The sequence below is a fragment of the Oncorhynchus mykiss genome, chromosome 19, assembly GCF_057628025.1.
Source record: "Oncorhynchus mykiss isolate SJ-2025 chromosome 19, ASM5762802v1, whole genome shotgun sequence".
Lineage (NCBI taxonomy): Eukaryota > Metazoa > Chordata > Actinopteri > Salmoniformes > Salmonidae > Oncorhynchus > Oncorhynchus mykiss.
This window is the reverse complement of record NC_143040.1, coordinates 62,121,847-62,147,202: the sequence shown is the minus strand read 5'-3', so window position 1 is coordinate 62,147,202 and position 25,356 is coordinate 62,121,847. Positions and strand designations below refer to the sequence as shown.

The 25,356-nt window shown below is 44.1% G+C and overlaps 1 protein-coding gene across 4 annotated transcripts in view; it reads right to left on the bottom strand.

The window, feature by feature from the left end:
- LOC110498114 (membrane-bound glycerophospholipid O-acyltransferase 2) overlaps positions 1-25,356 on the bottom strand; it is an 80,882-nt gene that overhangs the window by 20,199 nt on the left and 35,327 nt on the right. For 2 of the 4 annotated variants that reach the window (XM_021574706.3, XM_090211479.1), the window contains exons 2-4: positions 15,949-16,094; positions 9,962-10,039; positions 616-711 (exon numbers count right to left, since the gene is read on the bottom strand). In XM_021574706.3, the coding sequence (XP_021430381.1) occupies positions 616-711; positions 9,962-10,039; positions 15,949-16,094 (320 nt within the window). Of the gene's footprint in view, positions 1-468; positions 712-9,961; positions 10,040-15,948; positions 16,095-25,356 lie in introns of all 4 variants that reach the window. The other 2 variants (XM_036955082.2, XM_090211480.1) reach the window with 1 other exon arrangement.

Genomic DNA, 25,356 nt, shown 5'->3' with positions numbered 1-25,356 from the left:
GCAGGTTAAAGTAGGTAGCAGGTTGTAGCAGGTTAAAGTAGGTAGCAGGTTAAAGTAGGTGGCAGGTTGTAGCAGGTTAAAGTAGGTAGCAGGTTAAAGTAGGTAGCAGGATGTAGCAGGTTAAAGTAGGTAGCAGGTTAAAGTAGGTAGCAGGTTACTATATTGCATGGAATAGATTGTGCCCTGACCGTCTAACCCAGGGAGAAAATACAAAAGAGCCTATTAGGTATGACTTGACGATAATCAAAGAGGGAGGTCTACACTTGTGATGCTGTGGCTCTCCTACTGGGGTTGCTTAGCAACTGGCCACCCCCTGCCCTAGCACACGTGTTTGGTAGTCTGGTTCACCAGCAACCCTGGAGGAGGTGGAACTGAAGTCTTGATCAATGCAGCCCAATGTACATTACAGTTAAGTGCATTGTAGTTGCTGGACATATTTACTCCACAGCTGGTTAATGTGGTACTAACAATATTTGGATAGTCAAAGTGCAGGGGCATTCAACTCCAATTCTCGAGGACTGCCATGTCTGCTGGAATTCTCCGCTCTCTTCTCCCTGATTGATTCATACATGCAAATGAATGTCATTGATAGTCAACACAACACCCAGACGTTACCCGGTGAAGTCTGCAGAGTACATGCCATAGTCGAACACGTAAACCCGGGTGACCTGGCAGAAACTGAGGTAGCCCAGAGCCACAATGAAGCACAACCTGTAGAGAGAGAGAGGAGAGACAAGGTCAGTCACTTTCCAATGTCTATACTAGCATATATTCCCAATATATTATTTCATACTAGGTAGTGTGACGACCCTCCCACTCTGTCTGACGAATTCTCTCTTTGCTCTTGTTTTCCTTAATAGGATGTTGGTGGGCGGAGCCGGGAGGATCGTCAGCGAAATGGGACACACCGGGTGTGTCCCAGGATAAATGCACCTCTTCCCGTTTCATTGAGGAGACTCTCTCCATGCAGACACAGATTTCGGTTGTTTTATTATTATTTTTTATTTCACCTTTATTTAACCAGGTAGGCTAGTTGAGAACACCTTTATTTAACCAGGTAGGCTAGTTGAGAACACCTTTATTTAACCAGGTAGGCTAGTTGAGAACAAGTTCTCATTTACAACTGCGACCTGGCCAAGATGAAGCATAGCAGTGTGAACAGACAACAACACAGAGTTACACATGGAGTAAACAATAAACAAGTCAATAACACAGTAGAAAGAAAAAAAAGAGTCTATATACATTGTGTGTAAAAGGAATGAGGAGGTAGACGAATAATTACAATTTAGCAGATTAACACTGGAGTGATAAATGATCAGATGGTCATGTGCAGGTAGAGATACTGGTGTGCAAAAGAGCAGAAAAGTAAATAAATAAAAACCGTATGGGGATGAGGTAGGTAAATTGGGTGGGCTATTTCCCGATGGACTATGTACAGCTGCAGCGATCGGTTAGCTGCTCAGATAGCAAATGTTTAAAGTTGGTGAGGGAGATAAGTCTCCAACTTCAGCGATTTTTGCAATTCGTTCCATTCACAGGCAGCAGAGAACTGGAAGGCAGCCAAATGAGGTGTTGGCTTTAGGGATGATCAGTGAGATACACCTGCTGGAGCGAGTGCTACGGGTGGGTGTTGCCATCGTGACCAGTGAACTGAGATATCGCGGAGCTTTACCTAGCATGGACTTGTAGATGACCTGGAGCCAGTGGGTCTGGCGACGAATATGTAGCGAGGACTAGCCAACTAGAGCATATAGGTCGCAGTGGTGGGTGGTATAAGGTGCTTTAGTAACAAAACGGATGGCACTGTGATAAACTGCATCCAGTTTGCTGAGTATTGGAAGCTATTTTGTAGATGACATCGCCAAAGTCGAGGATCGGTAGGATAGTCAGTTTTACTAGGGTAAGTTTGGCGGCGTGAGTGAAGGAGGCTTTGTTGCGAAATAGAAAGCCGACTCTAGATTTGATTTTAGATGGGAGATGTTTGATGAGTCTGGAAGGAGAGTTTACAGTCTAGCCAGACACCTAGGTACTTATAGATGTCCACATATTCTAGGTCGGAACCATCCAGGGTGGTGATGCTAGTCGGGCGTGCGGGTGCAGGCAGCGAACGGTTGAAAAGCATGCATTTGGTTTTACTAGCGTTTAAGAGCAGTTGGAGGCCACGGAGGGAGTGTTGTATGGCATTGAAGCTCGTTTGGAGGTTAGATAGCACAGTGTCCAAGGAAGGGCCAGAAGTATACAGAATGGTGTCGTCTGCGTAGAGGTGGATCAGCGAATTGCCCGCAGCAAGAGCTTGTGGAATTTGTGCTTGTTTGCATTGGCACCTTTCAACACCCCTCATCACATTTATGCACGTAACCACTTACTTACACACACACACACACACACACACACACACACACACTTAGTTAAGGAATAACAAAATATATTTATTTATCTCCACGTTGTCTCCTTTTTTGTTACGCACTTTGAGCCGGTTTGTGACAGTAGTATGTTAGTGCAGATTTACATCAGAACAGAGTCCGGTAGTCACTGGTCATTTTTTAAATTATCCACACTAGCCATCTATCACGTTGAACACATCCATTGGGACACACACACAAAAAAGTATGTGAATCCTTTGGAATTACCTGGATTTCTGCATGAATTAGTCATCAGATCAAATTTGATCTTCATCTAAGTCACAACAATAGACAAACACAGTGTGCTTAAACTAATAACACACAAATTGTATTTTTGTCTATATTGAATACATAATTTAAACATTCTGTGCAGGTCTGATCCGCAACTGCAGAAAACGTTTGGTTGAGGTTATTGCTGCCAAAGGCAGGTCAACCAGTTATTAAATCCAAGGGCTCTCCTGCACTGTAAATGTTTACACATTGTGTTCAATAGACATGAAAGCGTATAAGTGTGTGTGTTAGTTTAAGAAAACTGTATTGTTGTGACCAAGATGAAGATCAGATCAAATTTTATGACCAATTGATGCGGAAATCGAGGTATTTCCAAAGGGTTCGCATACCTTTTCTTGCCACTGTATGTGGAGTGAGTGAGTACTGAGAGCTGGTACAAAGCAAACGCTGATTCAGCTAGCTGCATCATCCATCTTGTTCTCCTCAACGGAAGGGATCTTGGACATCATAAAGACTCAGCTAGCTGTAGCGTCCATCTTGTTCTCCTCAATGGAAGGGATCTTGGACATCCTAAAGACTCAGCTAGCTGTAGCGTCCATCTTGTTCTCCTCAACGGAAGGGATCTTGGACATCATAAAGACTCAGCTAGCTGTAGCGTCCATCTTGTTCTCCTCAACAGACATAAAGACTCGGCTAGCTGTAGCATCCATCTTGTTCTCCTCAACGGAAGGGATCATGGACATCAGAAAGGCAGTCAGGCAAATCAACTAGTCTTTGTTGGAGATGAGGAAGAACGCTGGTGGTTTGTTTGCATCTTAGATTCAGTAAGATGGTCATCCATGGTTACATGGCCATGGTGCCATCCATGGTTACATGGCCATGGTGCCATCCATGGTTACATGGCCATGGTGGCATCCATGGTTACATGGCCATGGTGCTATGGAATAGGATCAAGCCTACGTGTCTATATGAATTGAATGCATTTCATGATGAAGGGCAATGTTTGCCAAAACATCAAGCTTTTTAACTTTGCTTAAATATTACAATGAGTTTTTAAAATGTTGAGCGAGCATTACGCCTTTTGCTTCTCCCTTATGAAAACCAGACTGCCATTGTACTTGAGATAAGCAATAAATCAGGACTGGTTTAAATCAACCAGCTATGCCAAGTCAAACGCAGTGCTTCCATGCCAAGTATGTAATGTAGACATTAGAGGAACTTTTTATTTATTTATCACAATGTTTCAGATCAACCAAATGGAAACAATGAGCTGAAAGGGGTTACAAACATTTGCTGAGAAATAGAAACAAATGCCAGTGTTAATCCCACAGGACAGCAAACAGCTACGTGTGTGTGTGTGTGTGTGTGTGTGTGTGTGTGTGTGTGTGTGTGTGTGTGTGTGTGTGTGTGTGTGTGTGTGTGTGTGCGTGCGTCTACCCCAAAGGTTAGCATTATATTGAGATTCCAAGCAAGGCTCATGGTTATTGGTATTATAAGAGGGGGAGTGGCAAGAACAGGCAGTGGGCACAATGGGCATCTCAGCGCTGTGTGCCCTCACTTGGCATGGCAGCCTGGTGAGAGGGTGGCATGGCAGCCTGGTGAGAGGGTGGCAGGGCAGCCTGGTGAGAGGGTGGCAGGGCAGCCTGGTGAGAGGGTGGCAGGCAGCCTGGTCTGAACAGTGGACACTATTGTATTTCCTTGCATGGGAGAGTGAGAAGTTGAGGATACTACCATTGTCCTCACAGAAGTCTGAATCCTCCGAGCTCCCTTAATATCAAAAGGCAGTCAGTCGGAAACACCCCCAGAAGACATTAAAGGCATTCTACCGTCACTCCCTAAATAAGCCCTCAAAGACCGGCAGACATGACTAACACCTGCAACTGATATCACCATGAAGCATCCTTTACTGTCCTTTCCAACCATTTTCTGTTCTGACAAAACTATAAATCCTATTTGTCAATTTCTATTTTCAGTAGCCCTACATTTATAATTCATGGGATGTTATATTACTGACACAGTAGCAGCAGTATTACACTAACAAACAGGAAATGAGCAACATGTAGCCTAGTGGTTAGAGCGGCAGTTAACCCACTGTTCCTAGACCATCATTGTAAATAAGAATGTGTTAACAGACAGTGTATTTACAGAAGGCCCATACGGGACTCTCTTCCTGGTGTAATTTGCAGTAACTGAAGCGTGGGTCTAAAGTAGACTGCCTCCCCACTGAGGGACGGCCTCAGACGGGGCAACTTGATGACTTAACCCCCTGGGAGGCCCAGATAAGCTGCAAAAGACAAGCAGCAAGATAATGAAAAGCACTAGAGGTGAATAAATACAGGAATTCTGACTACACACTCACATAAGCACACAGTGGCATTAATGAGTTTGAGTGAGAATCACAAGCTCTCATCTGTCAGGCTGCCAACATCTGCCCACATATCTGTGACCCCTATGCCACATCTGTGACCCCTACGCCACATCTGTGACCCCTATGCCACATCTGTGACCACTATGCCACATCTGTGACCACGTGCTACTCTATGTATGCATCTCTCTGCATGAGAGCGTAAACAATATTTGATGCTTGACACTCCTCACACACACACACACACACATATATATAAAACTATACCAACTAAAATGACCCTGAATGACACGAACAAACACGCAGACCAGAGCACACACACAAGTATGTACATTTGTACACCATACGGAAACGCATCCTGGATGAAAAAAATACAAAATAAAAAAGTTGGTTCTTAAATACAAAACTCTGGTCTGAATCGTCCGACACTGACACATAGGACCAGGTACCGGAGACAGTGACTGATTGGATGTGTCAGCTGAGGACGGTGTGACCCCTCCCCACGTCACAACTCAATCATACTGACAGCTAGCCTGAGTGGGACCTTTTAACCATCGACAGTGGAGTTAGAGTTTGTGTTGAGGTATATTGTTTGTTATTTGGTGTAAGGTTGTATGGACAGGTGGGGTATTAAAGATTGGTGTTTTGTGGTCAGATTTGGGATAGTGTTAAGGTTATGTCATGGGAACTGTCACTGCATCATCAGTGCTGTGCTCAGGTTTAGTCCATTTATGGTTAGGCTAATGGCAGATACCATTGCGTGTTCAGGTTTGGTGTAGAAATGGTCAGTGTTATCATATTATCATTCAAGTTTATTGTTAAGTTTCAGGTCCAAGGGGGAATGCAAGGCTCCGTGCCAGCCCAGCGCAGCATTAAACATCACCAGGCCAGATTGAAGTGGCCCACGGCCCGGAGAGCGAGAGGAACAAATCAATGGGCTTACTTCATTCCAGCAGCTCCAAGATGGGAGTTTCTAAAGACTATTGGGCTTATTTAGCATTTACTGTATTAGCCTACGTCTTGGCCTATGTACTTCAAACGATCATCACAGAATACAAAAACTCCACCCATCTGCAATGGGACCACTCCCATTACCCCTGTTTGTGTTGCTCTCCTGAGGAACATTTGCAAGACCAGAGTCATAGTCAAGTTGTCATGCGACGCATCCAACTGCAGAAGCAGCCAACTGTCCACTCAGTCACAGGGCAGACATGTCTCGGAGGTGACGGTTTTATCAGTGCCATTTCAACCGGCGGGGAACAAAAAGCCAACCCGTTGCTCGTGTTTCCAGCCAATGAGCTGGCAGCGAGCCTCGGCCCAAAGCACTTAGCATTCCCGAGCAGTGCGATACCTTGCCTGGACCTCCGCCGCCTCCCGATGCCCCGACCCACGATTAATCACGCCTCATAACCCCTCCAATTACCCTAATATAATAGGACAGAAATCAGGGCAATTTGCTGCAGAGTGCATAATATACCCATGTGTGGGAAAATGTGCCTTTTTCTGTTGCCTGCCAGGCAGCAGGTAGGTTGGTTATGTCCTTTCTTTCACAGGCCTTGCCACACAAAGGGATGGTGGTTCAGGCTTCAATAGCAACATGGTATGAATAACACAGCCTTTCATGTGGGCACTCTTTATCACTGTGTCCTTCACTCGCTTTGTCACCTCGCCCTCTCGATCGCTTATACTCCCTCTATTGTCAGGTTCTCCATTTCAAAGTCTGTTATCTGAATGGAGGTTGGAATCAGTAGCGCGCCAGACTTTCTGCATATACAACGTTTCGAGTTATAGACAAAGCATTATCAGCAAAACAGTTTTTGGGATTCATTAAATACATGTCAATCCTCAGCTAAAAATAAATGCAAAGTACATTCATACAAACGGTATGCCACCTCCCCTTCCACAAGTCAGTGTGTTATAACTGACTGACTGCTAACTGCGCTAGTCCAGAATTTCTCAACTGTGTTGTGGATAGAAATTAGGTCTTCTCATCCATCAAGCAGGTGGTACTATTTGCACTGCAGGCAGAGAGAGCGGAGGACAACATCTCTAGAACATTCCAACCTTTCTCCAGACACATTCAACATGTGAATGAACAGACAAGTTGAACATTACCCAGGAGAAAATAGCTCTGCTATCGCAACAGCAACTGAATGACAAGTCAATGTGTGTAGCCTAGAACTAAACAGAGTCTGTGTGTGAATCACAATACCCACATGCAGTTGACTTCTTCCTTCACCAAAACAGTCATTGACACCATGGCACTTCTATCAAATTTCATTGGTCACATACTTAGCAGAAGTTATTGCGGGTGTAGTGAAATGCTTGTTAAACAATGGCCATAACTATATGTATATGACAATAGTTGAAAATAGTGTTGTACTTTGCACATTGAGGAGCTAGGCTACTCCACTAACAAGGTGGTTTTCAGATGAAGTGCAGTCAGGGGATTGGGGACTGTTGTATATGCATGTTTGTTCTGCTCCATTTGAAGTCTACAGGAGATGGATTTGCTCCCGTGGGCCTTGCTAGCGTTTCTAGCACCAGCCTCCACTGGGTTTAATGCCTCCCAGGAAATTCCATTATAATCTGCCTGGTGAGGTGTCTGGACAAAGGCAGCAGGATGGACGTGGAGGGAGACCGATATGAAGGAGGAAGGGATGAGTAAGCAGAGAGAGATGGAGGGAGGGATGACTGAGGAGAGCGATTGAGAAGGAGATAAAGTAGGAGAGAGATTTGATATTTGATATGCAGTTTATTCTCTCTACATACTTTATTAGAAAAACTGTAACCTTGTCTATCCTCCTGAACTCAGTCTCCTCTCCTCCCATCTTTAGCTACTTCTAATTTTGCCCATCTCTTTTAGTCAAGCAGACTTTGCGTTACCACTCCTCTCAGCCCTGAAGCAAACACTTAAGATGTTGATGAGAAAGATAGAGAAATGCCAGCCCTAACAAGGGTGCATCACGTCTTGCCAGGCTTCATTCCCTTTACTCGACTTGAGTGGGTTGAGTCACTGACGTTCTCTATTTATTTATGGATTTTTTATTTATTTAACTAGGCAAGTCAGTTAAGAACAAATTCTTATTTACAATGACGGCCTACAGGGGAACAGTGGGTTAACTACCTTGTCAGCGCGGGGATTCGATCTCGCAACCTTTCGGTTACTGGCTCTACACTCTAACCACTAGGCTACCTGCCGCCCCTACACTCTAACCACTAGGCTACCTGCCGCCCCTACACTCTAACCACTAGGCTACCTGCCGCCCCTACACTCTAACCACTAGGCTACCTGCCGCCCCTACACTCTAACCACTAGGCTACCTGCCGCCCCTTCATTCATCTTCCTGCCCGGTCATGCTTCCCCTCAGGCTTGTGTGGTGGGGGAGATCTTCATAGGCTATACTCAGCCTTGTCTCAGGGTAGTAAGTTGGCCATGTACTCTTGATATCCCTCTGGTGGTGTGGGAGCTGTGCTTTTGCCAAGTGGGTGGGGTTATATCCTGCCTGGTTGGCCCTATCCCAGGGTATTGTCGGACGGGGCCACAATGTCCCTCAACAACCCCCCCCGTCTCAGCTAAAAATGTTCTCCGGCAAGCTGTTAATTTTTGAGAAAAATCCTTTTAATTGAATTCACATAGGTGGTCTCCACTGAGCCATTTACTACCCATAACCACTTTCACTCTAAGGACGGCAGACTTCAAGCTGAAAATGTAGAGCTTGTCTCAGTTGATTTGTGTGTGACCTCAGCCATAGTAATCAAGCAGTAGTGATACATGAAACTGTACACATACGGAAAGCTGTTCACGGACCTCTAAAAAGACCTGTTCTGGTAATGACGGGCTAAGTCTATTCAAAAGGTTTGTGGGTTCTAATAGACAAAAGCATCTGCAAGCTCAGCACCCACGTGACCAAGTTAAAGCTCAACCAACTCCACAAAAAGGTTGAGTAAGGCAAACGCTGAGGCTGAACTTCACAACCAGGCCCTGCTTTGAGGTGTGGTCCAATCAATCTCAGCTCAGCTTGGATGACCGCCACATTCCTCAGCTTCCTAGAACCTCACAGCAACACTGACCTGGAACACCAGGAAATTAAAAAGGAAGCAAATGTTTCCATGAAAAACACCTCAGTTGCTGTTAAATTGAGGGCTTCGTTTGTTTTGAAATGTCACCTCTGAATACGATTAAAGTGGACGGTTACCGAGTGCACAATTACGGAGTGGATAATTACTGAGCATATTACGATTAGGACCCTCTATTGCACTGTTGTGGTCATCGTGATGGATATTGGAGCTGGGGTATTTTTTTAAACCTTCAAACCTGACCTCACAGCCTTGCCCTTCAGTAAAAATAACCACAGAAGATGGCTGGGGGGGGGGGTGATAGCTGGCTGAATGGCTCAGACTGTTTGGAGGGAGGGAGGGAGGGAGGGAGGGAGGGAGGGAGGGAGGGAGGGAGGGAGGGAGGGAGGGAGGGAGGGAGGGACACAGATGGGCGCCTGAGGGGTAGTGCCATCACCATCAGGAGTCTAGGCTCTTCAGCGCCCACAGAACAACGCTCTGCAACCTGAACTAAAACAATCATGGTGAACCAAGGCCATTCTCCTCCCTCATATATATTGAAATTACACTTAATCAAAAATCCTATGTTAAAGATGAATTGCAACAGCTGGGCACAAGGCAAAGTCCTTCCTGTTGCTGGGTAAACATCCTGGAACACCACTCTAAAAAGACCAATAACCTTCCACTGCAGTTCAATTCATCAGCCTTGTGACAAGACGGACTACGTCAGTATAGAGTGTTATTGATTTGTTTTCTGAAAGCAATGCTTTATGCAAAGCCACAACGTCATGTGTTGGCATCACGTGTTCACTGGAGACTTGTTCAGACAATCTTGGACTTGTTACTACAGTTTGCTGCCAGTGAATGAGCAGTTTATTTCACATTGAATAGAAACATGACTCACTTGTGCATGTGCTCCAGCCCAGCGAACATCATGATACTGTAGGTCAGGCCACTCTGGACAAGGAAATGTAAGGCGTACCTGTTGAGAAAAAGAAACGACAAGGGATCAGAACCTAACATTCACCACCGCCTCTCCTCCTCTCCACTTTCAAGGGCGTGATGAACCAACACGTTCCCAAAGGTGAGATGACACAATGTGTTAGTGTGTTACCAACACAACTGCAGGGGGCACCTCCGAAACTATCATGGGAACTGTCAATTTATCCAAGGTGTACTGCCAATGGATAGCAGCAACTACCATATATACACACTGTAGTATGGATGGTCAGGTCACATGGGCATTTAAGAGGGCTGGTAGTCCCAAAGAAAGATGGAGTAGATTTAGACCTCCTGTGGTGGTTATCACTATAATACACAGGCCTGTTCATATGATAGTGTTGGCTTCTCTGGTATTCTGTCAACATGTCAGCCAGGAGTGGTGCAGGACAAAGGAAGGCCCTAAGGGCTGAATCTTGATAAAGTCCAACTCGGGATAAAGAACACTGATGTCTGATACAGCCCCATGATGAACGCATGATAAGCACACAGCTAGGAGGTGTGTTCTGGAGGACAGGATTCCAAAAGGCCCTTTTTCTCCCCTCTATCTACAGACTGGTGGATGATCTGAGGGCAGATAACCAAGTGAAACAATGCTGTACTCAAAGACACGTCTACTTTGTTTCTGCCTCTAGGCTCCAACTAGCCTACAGCTATCAGTCCCTTCTGCAACACTGGAGATGTACTTGACCGAAGCAACTCCAACTCTCCAGAAAGACATGGGGGGGGGAAAAAAGAGGGTATAATGTGATGGACAAATATCTACAGTAGGGATGCACGATATAGCGGTAAGCATATCGGAACCGGCCGATATTAGCTAAAAATGCCAACATCGACCCAATGTCTAGTTTAACACCGATATGCAAAACCAATGTCAAAGCTGACATGCGTACCTTTATACAACGTAGGGAGATGACGTAATGACGCCATGCGAAATGTAACGCTACACATCCAACAGAGCATTCCTAAACTAGCCCACAATGTCTGCTGTGTGGATCGAGCAGTCAACAAGTCAAGCAGTCATTTGAAAGATTAAGACATTTTCAGCGAGACAACTCAAAGGCGCCAAGATAATGGAATTCATTGCCCTTGACAATCAACCATTCTCTGCCATGGGTGATGTTGGCTTTCGCCAACTGGTCGAGCACCAGTGCATACTATCAAGTGCGCTATTTTTCAGGATGTTGCCCTACTGGAGTTACACAGTAATAGTGTCACTGCTAAAAAAAAAAAAAAAAAAATTTAAACACTATGTTACTGTTATTAGCTTCACGGCTGATATTTGGACCAGCGATACCAGCCCCACGAGTCTGACAGCACAATGGGTCAACAAGGATTTCATACTGAAGTCGTATTGCATGTTCATGAATGTGCTGGTTGTCATACCGCTGCTGCCATTTCAATGGCATTTGAGAACATGAACACACTAGCTAGCTCCATTCAAACAACTGACTGGAGAAATAAGCTCATCAACTGCGCCTGCAGCAGACATGATACCCTCTGTCATGGCATTAAAACGCCTGCTCAACAAAGAGAGTAGGTTGCATTCTCTTTACGGTGTCGCCACCATGCTCGATGCTAGGTACAAGGACCGCTACTTCCATGCTCGATGCTAGGTACAAGGACCGCTACTTCCATGCTCAATGCTAGGTACAAGGACCGCTACTTCCATGCTCGATGCTAGGTACAAGGACCGCTACTTCCATGCTCGATGCTAGGTACAAGGACCGCTACTTCCATGCTCGATGCTAGGTACAAGGACTGCTACTTCCATGCTCGATGCTAGGTACAAGGACCGCTACTTCCATGCTCGATGCTAGGTACAAGGACCGCTACTTCCATGCTCGATGCTAGGTACAAGGACCGCTACTTCCATGCTCGATGCTAGGTACAAGGACCGCTACTTCCATGCTATGTACAAGGACCGCTACTTCCATGCTATGTACAAGGACCGCTACTTCCATGCTCGATGCTAGGTACAAGGACCGCTACTTCCATGCTCGATGCTAGGTACAAGGACCGCTACTTCCATGCTCAATGCTAGGTACAAGGACCGCTACTTCCATGCTCAATGCTAGGTACAAGGACCGCTACTTCCATGCTCGATGCTAGGTACAAGGACCGCTACTTCCATGCTATGTACAAGGACCACTACTTCCATGCTCGATGCTAGGTACAAGGACCGCTACTTCCATGCTCGATGCTAGGTACAAGGACCGCTACTTCCATGCTCAATGCTAGGTACAAGGACCGCTACTTCCATGCTCGATGCTAGGTACAAGGACCGCTACTTCCATGCTCGATGCTAGGTACAAGGACCGCTACTTCCATGCTATGTACAAGGACCGCGACTTCTATGCAGACAAGAGACAGGGTTTACGTGAAATGTTACATTCACAGCTGGATAAGATGGAAACGGACACAGTGACAGTTCGCACCGACGAAGAGAGGTTACGGAAAGACGGAGCTGAAACTTCACTGCTTGACATGTGTGAAGAAATAATGGTTGAGAATGAAACTGAACAACGAAACAGCACAGCAAGTAAGTGAAAGAAATAGGTTTTGATGAAGTTTTCCTGGTAATGGGGACATATGTGAATGCCCCAAACAAATATTTCTGGTCTGTGTGTAACTTTAATTTAACTAGGCAAGTCAGTTAAGAACAAAATCTTCTTTACAATGACGGCCTACCCCGGCCAAACTCGGACAACGCTGAGCCAATTGTGCGCAGCCCTATGGGACTCCCAATCACGGCCAGATGTGGTACAGCCTGGATTCGAACCAGGGACTGTAATGTCGCCTCTTGAACTGAGATGCAGTGCCTTAAACAACTGCGTTCATGTGTGTGTTAACTACTTAACTTTTAAGCATTCTAGTACAGTTAACAGTTATCGGTATAGTTTATTTTGGCAAGGAAAATATCGGTATCGGACAACAATGTCATATCGGCGCATCACTAATCCACAGCAGCATGACGGTGGACAAATATTCAAATACACTCAGCAAAAGAAGAAACGCCCCTTTTTCAATACCCTGTCTTTCAAAGAAACACTGTATCCCATGCTGGTTCAATGACCCATAAACAATTAATGAACATGCACCTGTGGAACGGTCGTTAAGACACTAACAGCGTACAGACGGTAGGCAATTAAGGTCACAGTTATGAAAAGTTAGGACACTAAAGAGGCCTTTCTACCGACTCTGAAAAACACCAAAAGAAAGATGCCCACTGTATTGTAGGCCTGTTGTAAGGCAGGTTCTCTCACCAGCAATAACATCGCCTATGGGCACAAACCCACCGTCACAGGACCAGACAGGACTGGCAAAAAGTGCTCTTCACTGACGAGTCACGGTTTAGTCTCACCAGGGGAGATGGTTGGATTTGCGTTTATCGTCGAAGGAATGGGCATAACACCAAGGCCTGTACTCTGGAGAGGGATCGATTTGAAGGTGGAGGGTACGTCAAGGTCTGGGGCAGTGTGTCACAGCATCATCGGACAGAGCTTGTTGTCATTGCAGGCAATCTCAACGCTGTGAGTTACATAGAAGACATCCTCCTCCTATCTCATGTGGTACCCTTCCTGTAGGCTCATACTGACATGACAATGCCACCAGCCATACTGCTCGTTCTGTGCGTGATTTCCTGCAAGACAGGAATGTCAGTGTTCTGCCATGCCCAGCAAAGAGCCTGGATCTCAATCCTGTTGAGCATATCTGGGACCTGTTGGATCAGAGGGTGAGGGCTAGGGCCATGCAACCCAGAAATGTTTGGGAACTTGCAGGTAGGTGCCTTGGTGGAAGAGTGGGGTGACATGCCACAGCAAGAACTGGCAAATCTGGTGCAGTCCATGAGGAGGATATGCACTGCAGTACTTAATGCAGCTGGTTCAGTTTATGTCTCAGATGTTGAATATTATGTTCATACAAATATTTATACCTTAAGTTTGCTGAAAATAAACAGTTTATTTATTTTTTTGCTGAGTTTCTCTATAGTACACAGTAGTATGACGGTGACAACAATCCAAATACAGTACCAGTCAAAAGTTGACACCTACTCATTAAAGTACATTGTATACTAATAGTGAAGACATCAAAACTATGAAACAACACATACAGAATCATGTAGTGACCAAAAGAAAGTGTTAAATCAAAATATATTTTACAGTTCAGATTCTTCAAAGTAGCCACCACTCTTGACATTCTCTCAACTAGCTTCACCTGGAATGCTTTTTCAACAGTATGCGGTGGTAGCCATGCTGGTTAAGTGTGCCTTGAATTGTAAATAAATCAGTGTCACCCACAAAGTATTCCTCTCACCATCACACCTCCATGCTTCATGGTGGGAACTACACATGGGGAGATCATTCGTTCACGTACAGTAGTCTGGGTTAATGTGTTATTTCATAGTTGAGTCTTCACTATTATTCTAAAATGTAGAAAAGAGTAAAAATAAAGAAAAACCCTAGACTGACTAGGTGTGTCCAAACTTTTGACTGGGACTGTATATCTACAGTACACAGCAGTATGATGGACTTGGTAAGTCCCCTAGGGCGTTGTGTGTCCTCACAGTCTGAAGTACAGCAGAGGAATGGAGTTAGTGTGCGTGCGTCATTCAGAGTCAATATGTCAGACAGAATTGAGTGGTAGCAGGACTGTGGGAAGAGAAGGAGTAAAAGTAAGTCGGTTCATGCCTTCTGGGAGTGCTAGAAAGTCCGGAAGCTATGGGCAGAGTTAGAATGCCGTCTGTCAGACGTTTTACAATGTATGTTTACTTCTAATCCGTCTATCTGCATATTTCAAGACATGGCATACGAGGGTGCAGTGAGATACCCAATGGGCATGGACAATATTATTTATTTTCGTCACTTATATTGAAGAAGCTATTACTTCAATACTAGAGGTCAAATGACACTCCAATGTTAAGAGAATGGAAAACTCTAATACTTTATTATTGAAATATTGGAATAAATCTGGCTACAGACAGAAACACCACAATGTGAAGTCATATGGGGGAAGAGTCTAACAAGCATTGGAAACAACATTGGGTGTGGATACCGTGGGAACATGTGGGTCTGAGCAGGTGGGATGTCATTCATGTTTGTTGAAATGTAAAAGTTGTCTGTTGTTTTTGTCAAAGTATGTTTTTGTTTATTGAAAAAATATAGAAATATATATAAAACCAAAAAGGAATGGCTTGTCAGTGATTGTCAAACTAAAGTGATATGAATGAATGCAGTTTATGGTACTACTGTCCTCTACATTCTAAAGCCGTGAAGGTGTGTTTCACAGATGACTAACAAGACATTAATTACACTAAAAGCAACACAAAATTTGATCTGACCACAACAGTATCACCTTACCATCAATATGATGTACCGATGGTGGCAGCACATGATCCAACATGCACATGATCCAACATGCACATGATCCAACATGCACATGATCCAACATGCACATGATCCAACATGCACAGAGCCGCTGCCATGGTGGAATGACGCAGTTAGTGTTTCACACACACTTAGGGTTCTCTCTCGGTGTGTACAGGAAAATGCTAAGGGGCACACTGCCAAGGGACAGCAGGTTGTTTACAACAGGCCCAAAGGCTTCCTAATTGGATATCAATTGCCTCTGCATCGACCAGTTTGCCTTGGCCCGTAAAGGATGGAGGGAGGGCGACAGAGGCAGGAGGGATGAGTGGAAGGAGGGAGAGACAGACGGACAACAGGGGTGAGGGGGAGGCTCAGAGACACAGGGGAAGAAAGGCGTGACGGAGAGAGAGGGAAGAGTGAGAGAAGCAGGAAGGGCTGAGGAAGGGAGAGATGGAGGGAACCAGGGACAAGAGAAAGAATTTCAGGAAGAGAGGTGAAAAGATGTGACAGTAACAGCACTCACCAGCCGAAGCAGAAGAGAGCCAGGTAGAAGCCCAGTAGCGTGGCCACCACATGTCTGATGAAGGGACTGGTCTTACTGGGGTGGAGATACAGACGAAACCAGAAGGCTGTCAACAGGGCAAACAGCTGACACACCACAAAGTTCACCTGGGAGAGGAGACACACAAGGAAATAATCAAAACTTTAGTGAGTTTTGTACAACAAACAAAACAGCTTCTATTACCAGGTCAGACTGTAAGAACCATCACTAGCCGTGTACCAGGTGATGCACCTACACACACACACACACACACACACACCTTATCCTCAAACAGACACCGCTGCTGTCCCATGTCATATAGACTAGTTTTGTACAACCACTAGACACTTCGTTTCACACAGAATATTTAAGTACTTTATTCCTGACATAGTTCATTCTGGTGCTCAAAAAGTATGTTTGTTTATTTATTTATTTATTTATTACTGCAAATGACTGTCCTATCATTCTTAATTGTCATCAGGTGTTAACGAGGATATATTTATTTTAACTAGGCAAGTCCGTTAAGAACAAATTCATATTTACAATGACGGCCTACTGGGGAACAGTGGGTTTAACTGCCTTGTTCAGGGGCAGAACGACTGATTTTTACTTTGTCAGCTCGGGGATTCGATCCAGCAACCTTTCGTTACTGGCCCAACGCTCTAACCACTAGGCTACCTGCCGCCCCAGTACAAGGAGTACCAGTACCGAGTCAATGTGCAGAGGTACAAGGTAGTTGAGGTAATATGTACATGTAGGTAGGGGTAAAAGTGACTAGGCAATCAGCATAGATACAGGGCAGCAGCAGCGTATGTGAAGGGTGTGAAGCATCAATATGCATGTGTTTTGTGTGTGTGCGCATATGTAGGAATGTCAGTGTAGTATGTGTGAGTAGAGTCAAGTGAGTGAGCCAGTGCAAGAGCGAGTCAGAACAAATAAAGGGGGGGGGGGGTCAATGAAAAGTCTGGGGGCCATTTGATCAACTGTTCAGCAGTCTTGTGGCTTTGGTGTGGAAGCTGTTAAGAAGCCTTTTGGGCCCAGACTTGGTGCTCCGGTACCGCTTGTCATGAGGTAGCAGAGATCACAGTCTATGACTTGGGTGGCTGGAGTCTGACAATTTTTAGGGCTTTCCTCTGACACCGCCTGGTATAGAGGTCCTGGATGGCAGGGAGCTCGGCCGCAGTGATGTACTGTGCCATACGCACTACCTTCTGTAGTGCCTTGCAGTCGCATTCCAAACAGTTGCCATACCAAGCGCGGTGACGCAGCCAGTCAAAATGCTCTCAATGGAGCAGCTGAATACATTTGGAAGAGGCCATGCAGTTGTGGGTGAACAGGGAGTACAGGAGGGGACTAAGCACGCACCACTGAGGGGGTCCCGTGTTCAAAGGTCAGCATGGCGGATGTGTTACCTACCCTCACCACCTTGGGGCAGCCCGTCGGGAAGTACAGGATCCAGTTGCAGGTGTTCATTCTCCGTCTCCTTAGCTTAGTGATGAGCTTGCAGGGCACTATGAGCTGTAGTCAATGAACATTATTCTCACGTAAGGATTCCTTTTGTCCAGGTGGGAAAGGGCAGTGTGGAGTGCAACAGAGATTGCGTCACCTGTGGATCTGTTGGAGCGGGTCCAGGGTGTCTGGGTTGATGGTGTTCATGTGAGCCATCACCAGCCTTTCATGGCTACAGACAGGTTACATTGGCGTTCTTGGGCACAGGGACTATGGTGGTCTGCTTGAAACATGTAGGTATTACAGACTGGGTCAGGGAGAGGTTGTAAATGTCAGTGAAGACACTTGCCACGTTTACATTAGGTAACTAGTTTTGTACAAAGAAATGCAACATACAAAACAGAACACTGATTGTATTGAAAAGTGCAACAGCAAACATGTATATACGGTAGGTGATTAAAAACCACCTTTGTATTTAAAAAAGTGGAACTGCAAACAGTTATCCATTACTGCAGTCAGGTAACATATTATTATTATTATTATTATTAACTATGTAAGGCAACGGACTATGAACTGATACTTGGATAATGAAATAAATGTTTAGTCTCCTCTCACAACAACTAATCAATTTATTTGATCTCTCTAACAAATCAACTTGCTTTTAGGGTAAGGGTTTAGGGGTAGGAACGTCCCAAAAAGCCCAGATACCACTAACCCTCTTCCCGGATAGTGTCCGGGATGGTGTCAATAATATGGTTGATTTGTAATCCATTCTTTTTCTGGGTGAGTAACATGGTTCCGAATTTGGTAAAAGCCATCTTTTCTTTGACAATGCAGTAAGCGGTGTTACATTTCATCTCTAGCTCCGTTAGCTCTGCCTGTTCACCGGCTTGGGCTGCCTGCCACCTGTTGCCTGTCAAATTTGGCTGCCTGGTGGTATAAATATTGATGTTGCTCCAACTCCGATGCATTTGATGTGCTTCTGGCTTAAGTTATGTTTTAGCAACGACTCGTGTTTTAGGTTGCAAGACCCAAATGAGTCTCCCTGCTGCTTTGGACATTGGGATGCTGGATGTGCTCCTCCTTAGGCACTAGAATTGGCAAAAGCAACCCCTCTTGAAACCCGTAGATGTTTTTTTTGTGGTGGTGGATCGGTAGCAGCATCTCCGACATTGTCATCATCATCATCATCATCTTCTGGTTGATCGTTTTTTGTTAAAGCTTGAATTCCAGTGCATTTCATTGTTGTTCTTGCTAGCTAGCTTGCTATAGAATGCCATTACTTAGCTCAGGAAAAAAAACTAAAAAAACAGGCGGCACAGTTCTGAGGGAAAGTTTTCGTGAAAAGGGATTGTGCCATTGTGTTCCCCACACATGATTCATTTAATTAGCTACATTTAAAACATTTCTAGCATTGTGTTTGGTTTGTTAACCCTTATCAGCCTGTGTTTGAGCAGTGAAAAGAAGTGTGTTGTGGCAAAATATCGTTACCCATCGAGTTTATTGGATAATTGTTTTGTTGCACGGTGCTCCCAAAATGAAAGTAGTGGAGACAGCTGCACAGAGTAGATGTGTAAATTCTTCCAGTGTATATATGTATAGATTCCATTTTAATAACTGTTAATCGGATTCATCCTTGATTCCTTGTTTGTGAGCTAGTAACATAAGCATTTCGCTGTGCCCGCTATAACATCTGCTAAACTGTGTATGCGACCAATGAACTTTTATTTGATTTACCATCCTAAATAAAAATCATATTTTTTAACTGGAAGAGAGCAGTGCCTCTGTCGCTTCTGGAAAGAGACACTATTACAGCACTGTGGCAGCTGGCACTAATACACAGGAGAATACACTGTTGATAGAACCCAAGCTCTTTGATAAGGCTGTTTTCATGATAACCTCGAGTGTAGGGGGCAGTATTTTGATGTTTGGATGAAAACGCGCCCAAATTAAACTGCCTATTTCTCAGGCCCAGAATATGCATATAATTGTCAGATTAGGATAGAAAACACTATAAAAGGTTTCCAAAACTGTCAAAATATTGTCTGTGAGTATAACAGAACTGATATTGCAGGCGAAAACCTGAGGAAAATCAAACCAGTAAGTGGCCTCTATTTTGACAGCTCCATGTTCCATAGCCTGCCTTCGCTCCATTTAAAAAGGGATATCAACCAGATTTATTTTCCTATGGCTTCCCCATGGTGTGAACAGTCTTTAGACATAGTTTTAGGCTTTTATTTAGAAAAATGAGCGAGAAAGATCACATTGCATCATTGTATGGCTGGGTGCCAGCAGCATTTTGTATGCGCAACAGCTTGGAGCAGCCATTTTCTCTCTCTCTCCTATTGAAGAAGCTACATTCCCGGTTGATATATTATCGATTATATATTGTAAAAACAACCTGAGGATTGATTATAAAAAAACGTTTGAAATGTTTCTACGAACATTGCGGATACTATTTGGAATTTGTGTCTGCGATGTCGTGACCGCTCGAGCCTGTGGATTTCTGAACAAAACACACCAACCAAATGGAGGTATTTTTGATATAAAAATAATATTTATGGAACAAAAGGAACATTTATTGTGTAACTGGGAGTCTCGTGAGTGCAAAAAATCTGAAGATCAAAGGTAAGCGATTTAAATGTATTGCTTTTCTGACTCTCGTGACAAATCTACTTGGCTGCTAGCTGTTTGTAATATTTTGTCTACTGAGGAGATGTCCTTACATAAACGCTTGGTATGCTTTCACTGAAAAGCTTTATTGAAATCTGACACGCCAGGTGGATTAACAACAAGCTAAGCTGTGTTTTGCTATATTGCACTTGTGATTTCATGAAAATTAAATATTTTCAGTCATTTAATTTGAATTTGGTGCTCTGCAATTCAGCGGTGGTTGACGAAAATGATCCCGCTAACGGGATGGGTGCATCAAGATGATAACTGGATAAAGCAGGCATAGAGGACACCTTTTTTGTTCTTTGTGGAAACAGTTTGGTTTCCTCCTGTTTATTCTATGTTAACAAAGCCTTACATAAAAGCTACCAACATCAATGATCAACTCAACTTAAGACTGGTGACGCTTTGTCACACACACAGAGAGTATAGCCCATCTTATCAATTGTAGTAGGCACAATTATTTCAGAAGCCGGCATGTTGCTAAAGTCAACAGTAGGACCTCAACTATCGGTACCACCCAGTCTATCGCCTTTGCCTTTCCGTGCATCATGGCACCCTGGAGACAGTGTGCACAGTAACTGTGGTCACACCCAGGGCTGTGGCGGTCATGACATTTTGGCAGCCGGTGATTGTCAAGCAAATAACTGCCGGTCTCAAGGTAATTGACCTTAGTTACCGTAAACACATTAAGCATCTCCTGGCTTCCACGCTTCCTAACAAACAGCAAAAGCACTAGCATATGTCAATCTACTATCCACCATAATACAAAAGTTTACCTATTCTATTGTGTGTGAGAAATAAATATACCACACAGTCTGGGACAGTTGTGGGATGAGCTAGATCCCAAATTAATACCACCACTAGCAGCAAATAACCTTTTTTACTCAATGCTGCTGACGCAACAGATCAGAACGTTTAGCCATTATACATGTAATGCTTTTATTATAAAAAGGTGAAAATTAAAAATTATTTCCCAAACTTTAAACTCACGTGCTGTTTATGTATGCCAGTTAGGCTCTACACCCGTTGTAAAGCAGATTAATGTGCTTAAGTTTAAGACGTTATTTGGCCACTTTAGTTGTGATACATACCATATCAAAACATACAGGCCTATGGGCTAGGCTACATGAGGTGTCGACTATGATTTGAAAAATCACGCATTTCTCGCCTTAGCTGGGCATCACTCAAGTGATATGCTAATCTTGTCACCCATCGGACTATTCTTGATTTAATCCTGTCTTCACATTTACTAAATAATGTGTGAATTTATATTTATTTACAATGGACAATTATCATACACCTGTCTCGATACAGGGGCAGCGGGAAAAATACATGTCATCAACGTACTTAAAGAGGAGGATTTTTCATGCCAGCCAGGTAGGCTATACTCCTGTTGTAAACGGATAAGCAATGTGCTTAATATTAGCAAAGTTGATAGATAAATAAATAAAATAAATAAATAAATAAATAAATAAATAAATAAATAAAGTAGGCCTAGCCTATAGAAACCCGATGGGATCCGCTTTTTAATAGAGGCCATCACTGTTTTCTCACACAATTGCATACCCTATAGAAATGTTGTTTGATTAGATTTGTGAATACATTTGCATTGATGTCAGAATGATTAGAGTGACAGAGGGCTGAGTACCAGGCAGTTAGCATGTACGGTAGGCTACTTATGACCAGCAGCAGCATCAGAACTTGGAGAAGCCTAATTACCGTGACTAAATGTGCACGTGGAATTTGACTGCCATCATGACCGCCAGTGTGGTGGTAATATGGTAACCATAACAGCCCTAGTCACACATCCAATCTACAATGACAAATACTAGTTGTATTGAGAGTACCACACCCTTTCTATTCCTAATGGTATTTCATTTGTACCATTCTCCCTCCCTCCCACATACAGTAGAGTATACCAAGGGGCTGCTATAGTGGAGTACAATCACTCAGAGAAAAATCCACTAGGACTCTGACTAAGCTATTTAAGCTAATGTGGTGGGTGGGGACTGTATGTGCACGTGTTTGTGAATGCATGCGTTTATCTTTGCCTCATCCATTGGTTCCTCTCATCCTCCAGTGGTCCCATAGTGAATCTCATTCATTACGGGAGCAGATTAACACGTGCCTCCATTTGGAAGGCAAGGCCCAAATTACATTTGGAACGCTTTTCAGATTGACTTCAGCTAAGAGCCGCACTTTCCCCATCACCACCTGCTCCCAGGAACCTGAGCCACTACATTTGATTGTTTGTTCCCCCCTCTAAGTACTGCGCTTCAGTGTGCACAGAGCTCAGGGAGGATTCTGAAGCAAGACGGAGAGAAAAATCGACTGGAAGTGATAGAGCATCTCCTAGTTCTCTTTTACTAGTACTACTGTAGCCCAGTCCCTAGACTCTGTGGCCGGCCGGGCCAGCCAGTCCCCCCTAGACTCCGTGGCCGGCCGGGCCAGCCAGTCCCCCCCTAGACTCCGTGGCCGGCCGGTGTGTCTGAGCGCTAGGGCAAAGAAGCTTTTTCCTTGGCACTACCCAGATTGACTGTGGCTGGAGGAGTTGGGTAAGAATAACATTGGAAGTCAAATCAAATTTTATTTGTCACATGCACTGAATACAACAGGTGTTCACCTTACAGTGAAATGCTTACTTACAAGTCTTTAACTGTATTGTTGGTTAAGATAATAGATTTATTATATTTTTTAACCTAACAAAATTGTGGAAAAAATGAAAGAGTTAAGAATAACAAATAATTGAAGACCGCAGTAAATAACAATAGTGAGGCTATATACAGGGGGTACCAGGTCAATGTGCGGGGGCACCAGTGTCGAGGTAATATGTACATGTAGGTAGAGTTATTAAAGTAACTCTGCATAGATAAGTCCTCGTTCCTTTAGGATTGAGGAGTACGGTAAAATCTGTCTGAAGCTGTGAAGACAAGGTGTGTGTGTGTGTGTGTGTCTCTCAGGGTTTCCATCAGCCCCCCAAAAATAAAAAGACTATAAATACAACAGAACCGGTCTATTGGGTAATTTGCATAATTTAGTGTGCATTTTTGTTAGTCGTCATGCATCTTATTTATCCAACAACTATTCCACGCACACAGAACCTATTTAGAGCCGGATTTCTTCCGCAGCAGGCCAGGTACTTCTATGCATGCTCAGGCAGTGATGACAACAGCTGACCTCTCGGCAAAGAAAGTGAGGTCCTTGATCTGAGAGAACACAACGCAGTTCACTAAAACAAATCACTCACTACCACTTTAGTCTCTCGGGCCGTTAATACACGCCCTCTCAAACATCACAGACAGAGTGTGTTCCTTAAATCAGGGCCCTCATCAGGGACCCATCTGGCAGATGAAGGGGTGGAGACCGGTTAAAGAAAGTTTAAGCCATGAGACATGGATTGTGTATGAATGCCAATCAGAGGGTGAACGGGCAAGACAAAGATTTAAGTGCCTTTGAACGGGATCTGGTAGAACAGCAACACTGCTGGGTTTCACAAGTTTCCCGTGTATTTCAAGAATGGACCACCACCCCAAGGATATCCAGCCAACTTGACACAATTGTGGGAAGAATTGGAGTCAACATGGGCCAGCATCCTTGTGGCGTGTTTGACACCTTATAGAATCCATCGCTTCGGAAGGCAAAAGGGAAGGTGTTCCTAATGTTTCACACACACACACACACACACACACACACACACACACACACACACACACACACACACACACACACACACACACACACACACACACACATTATGTTTTAAATAGTACCCCTTGTGTGCACTTCCGATAATACCGTATACCCCGGTATGGTACAGAAACGGTATGAAAATGTGGATACCGGCCAAACCTAGAGTCAGCTTCTGTCTGGCTTGCAGATGTAGCGACAGTTGGCGGCTATTGGCGCTAATCACTCAGGCAGAAAGCCTGTGTATCATATCAGGAGGTATTTACAGAACACGAGGTCCTTTTGTTTCTCTTCACGCCCAAACAGTAGGAAGAGGAAAAAGATGGTGGCTCTGGCCTCGTGTTCTTCCCACTTCTATTGTCATCAGTATTATTGTTTAGGGAATGAATGCTCCCAGGGGCTAACGAGACAATAATTAATTAATTTGAGATAGTGAAAGTAAGCTTATAAGGCAAAATAAGGGATGCATGGATAGGGTGGAGGGGAGGGATGTAAGGATAGGGTGGAGGTAGGGCTGGGCAATATGGCCCAAAAATATGTAGGCTTTATTTTTAAACACATTTTTCAATTGCGATTTGACTTGTGATTTTTTATCAAACTTTGGTGAACTGTTGGAAAGGTGGCATCCTATGACGGTGCCACGTTGTATATGGAGTTTGCATGGCTGTGTGCTTGATTTTTTACACCTGTCAACAACAGGCGTGGCTAAAATAGCAAAATCCACTAACTTGAAGTGGTGTCCACATACACTATTTAGTATATACAAAAGTATGATAACTTGTCATAATGTGTCAAACTGGCTTACATTTTGTCAGGTATTTTCCACAAGTTAGGCAAAAGCTTTTATCATGTAGATAATGTTGCCCTGCCTATGGTTTTATTGCTGCCATTTATTTGACAGTTACAGCTCATAACAGTTCCAAAAAAACAAAAAAAGAGAAGTTGCATGTGTGCTGACTGTTGCTATAATAATAAAAAGTTGACTGGTTTTCCAAAAAGCACATGATGATCATCAAGACTCTTGGAAGAATGTTCTATGGACAGATGAGTCAGAAGTATAACGTGTCCCATTATACCTGGCTAAAAACACTGCATTCCACAGTACGAACCTCATACCAACAGTCAAACGTGGTGGTGGTAGTGTGATCAAGTCTACGTAAAAATGGCTAAAATGAAACAAAATGTTAGTTTTAGAATGGCCTACTCAAAGTCCAGACCTAATCCTAATTGAGATGTGGCAGGACTTGAAATGAGCAGTTCATGCTTGAAAACCCACAAATGTTGCGGAGTTATAGTAGTTCTGCATGGAAGAGTGGGACAAAATTCCTCCACAGCGACGTGAGAGACTGATCAACACCTACAGGAAGCTTTTGGTTGGAGTGTTCGCAGCTAAATGTGGCACGACCAGTTAGAATGTAAGGGGGCAATTACTTTTTCCACACAGGGGCATTGGGTGTTGCATAACTTACATAAACATTTGAAAGGGGGCAAATACTTTAACGGCACTGTATGTGAAAACAACCGTTATGCATGACCTACATAGAAGACGAGTCAGCCAATTAACGATTTCACAAAATG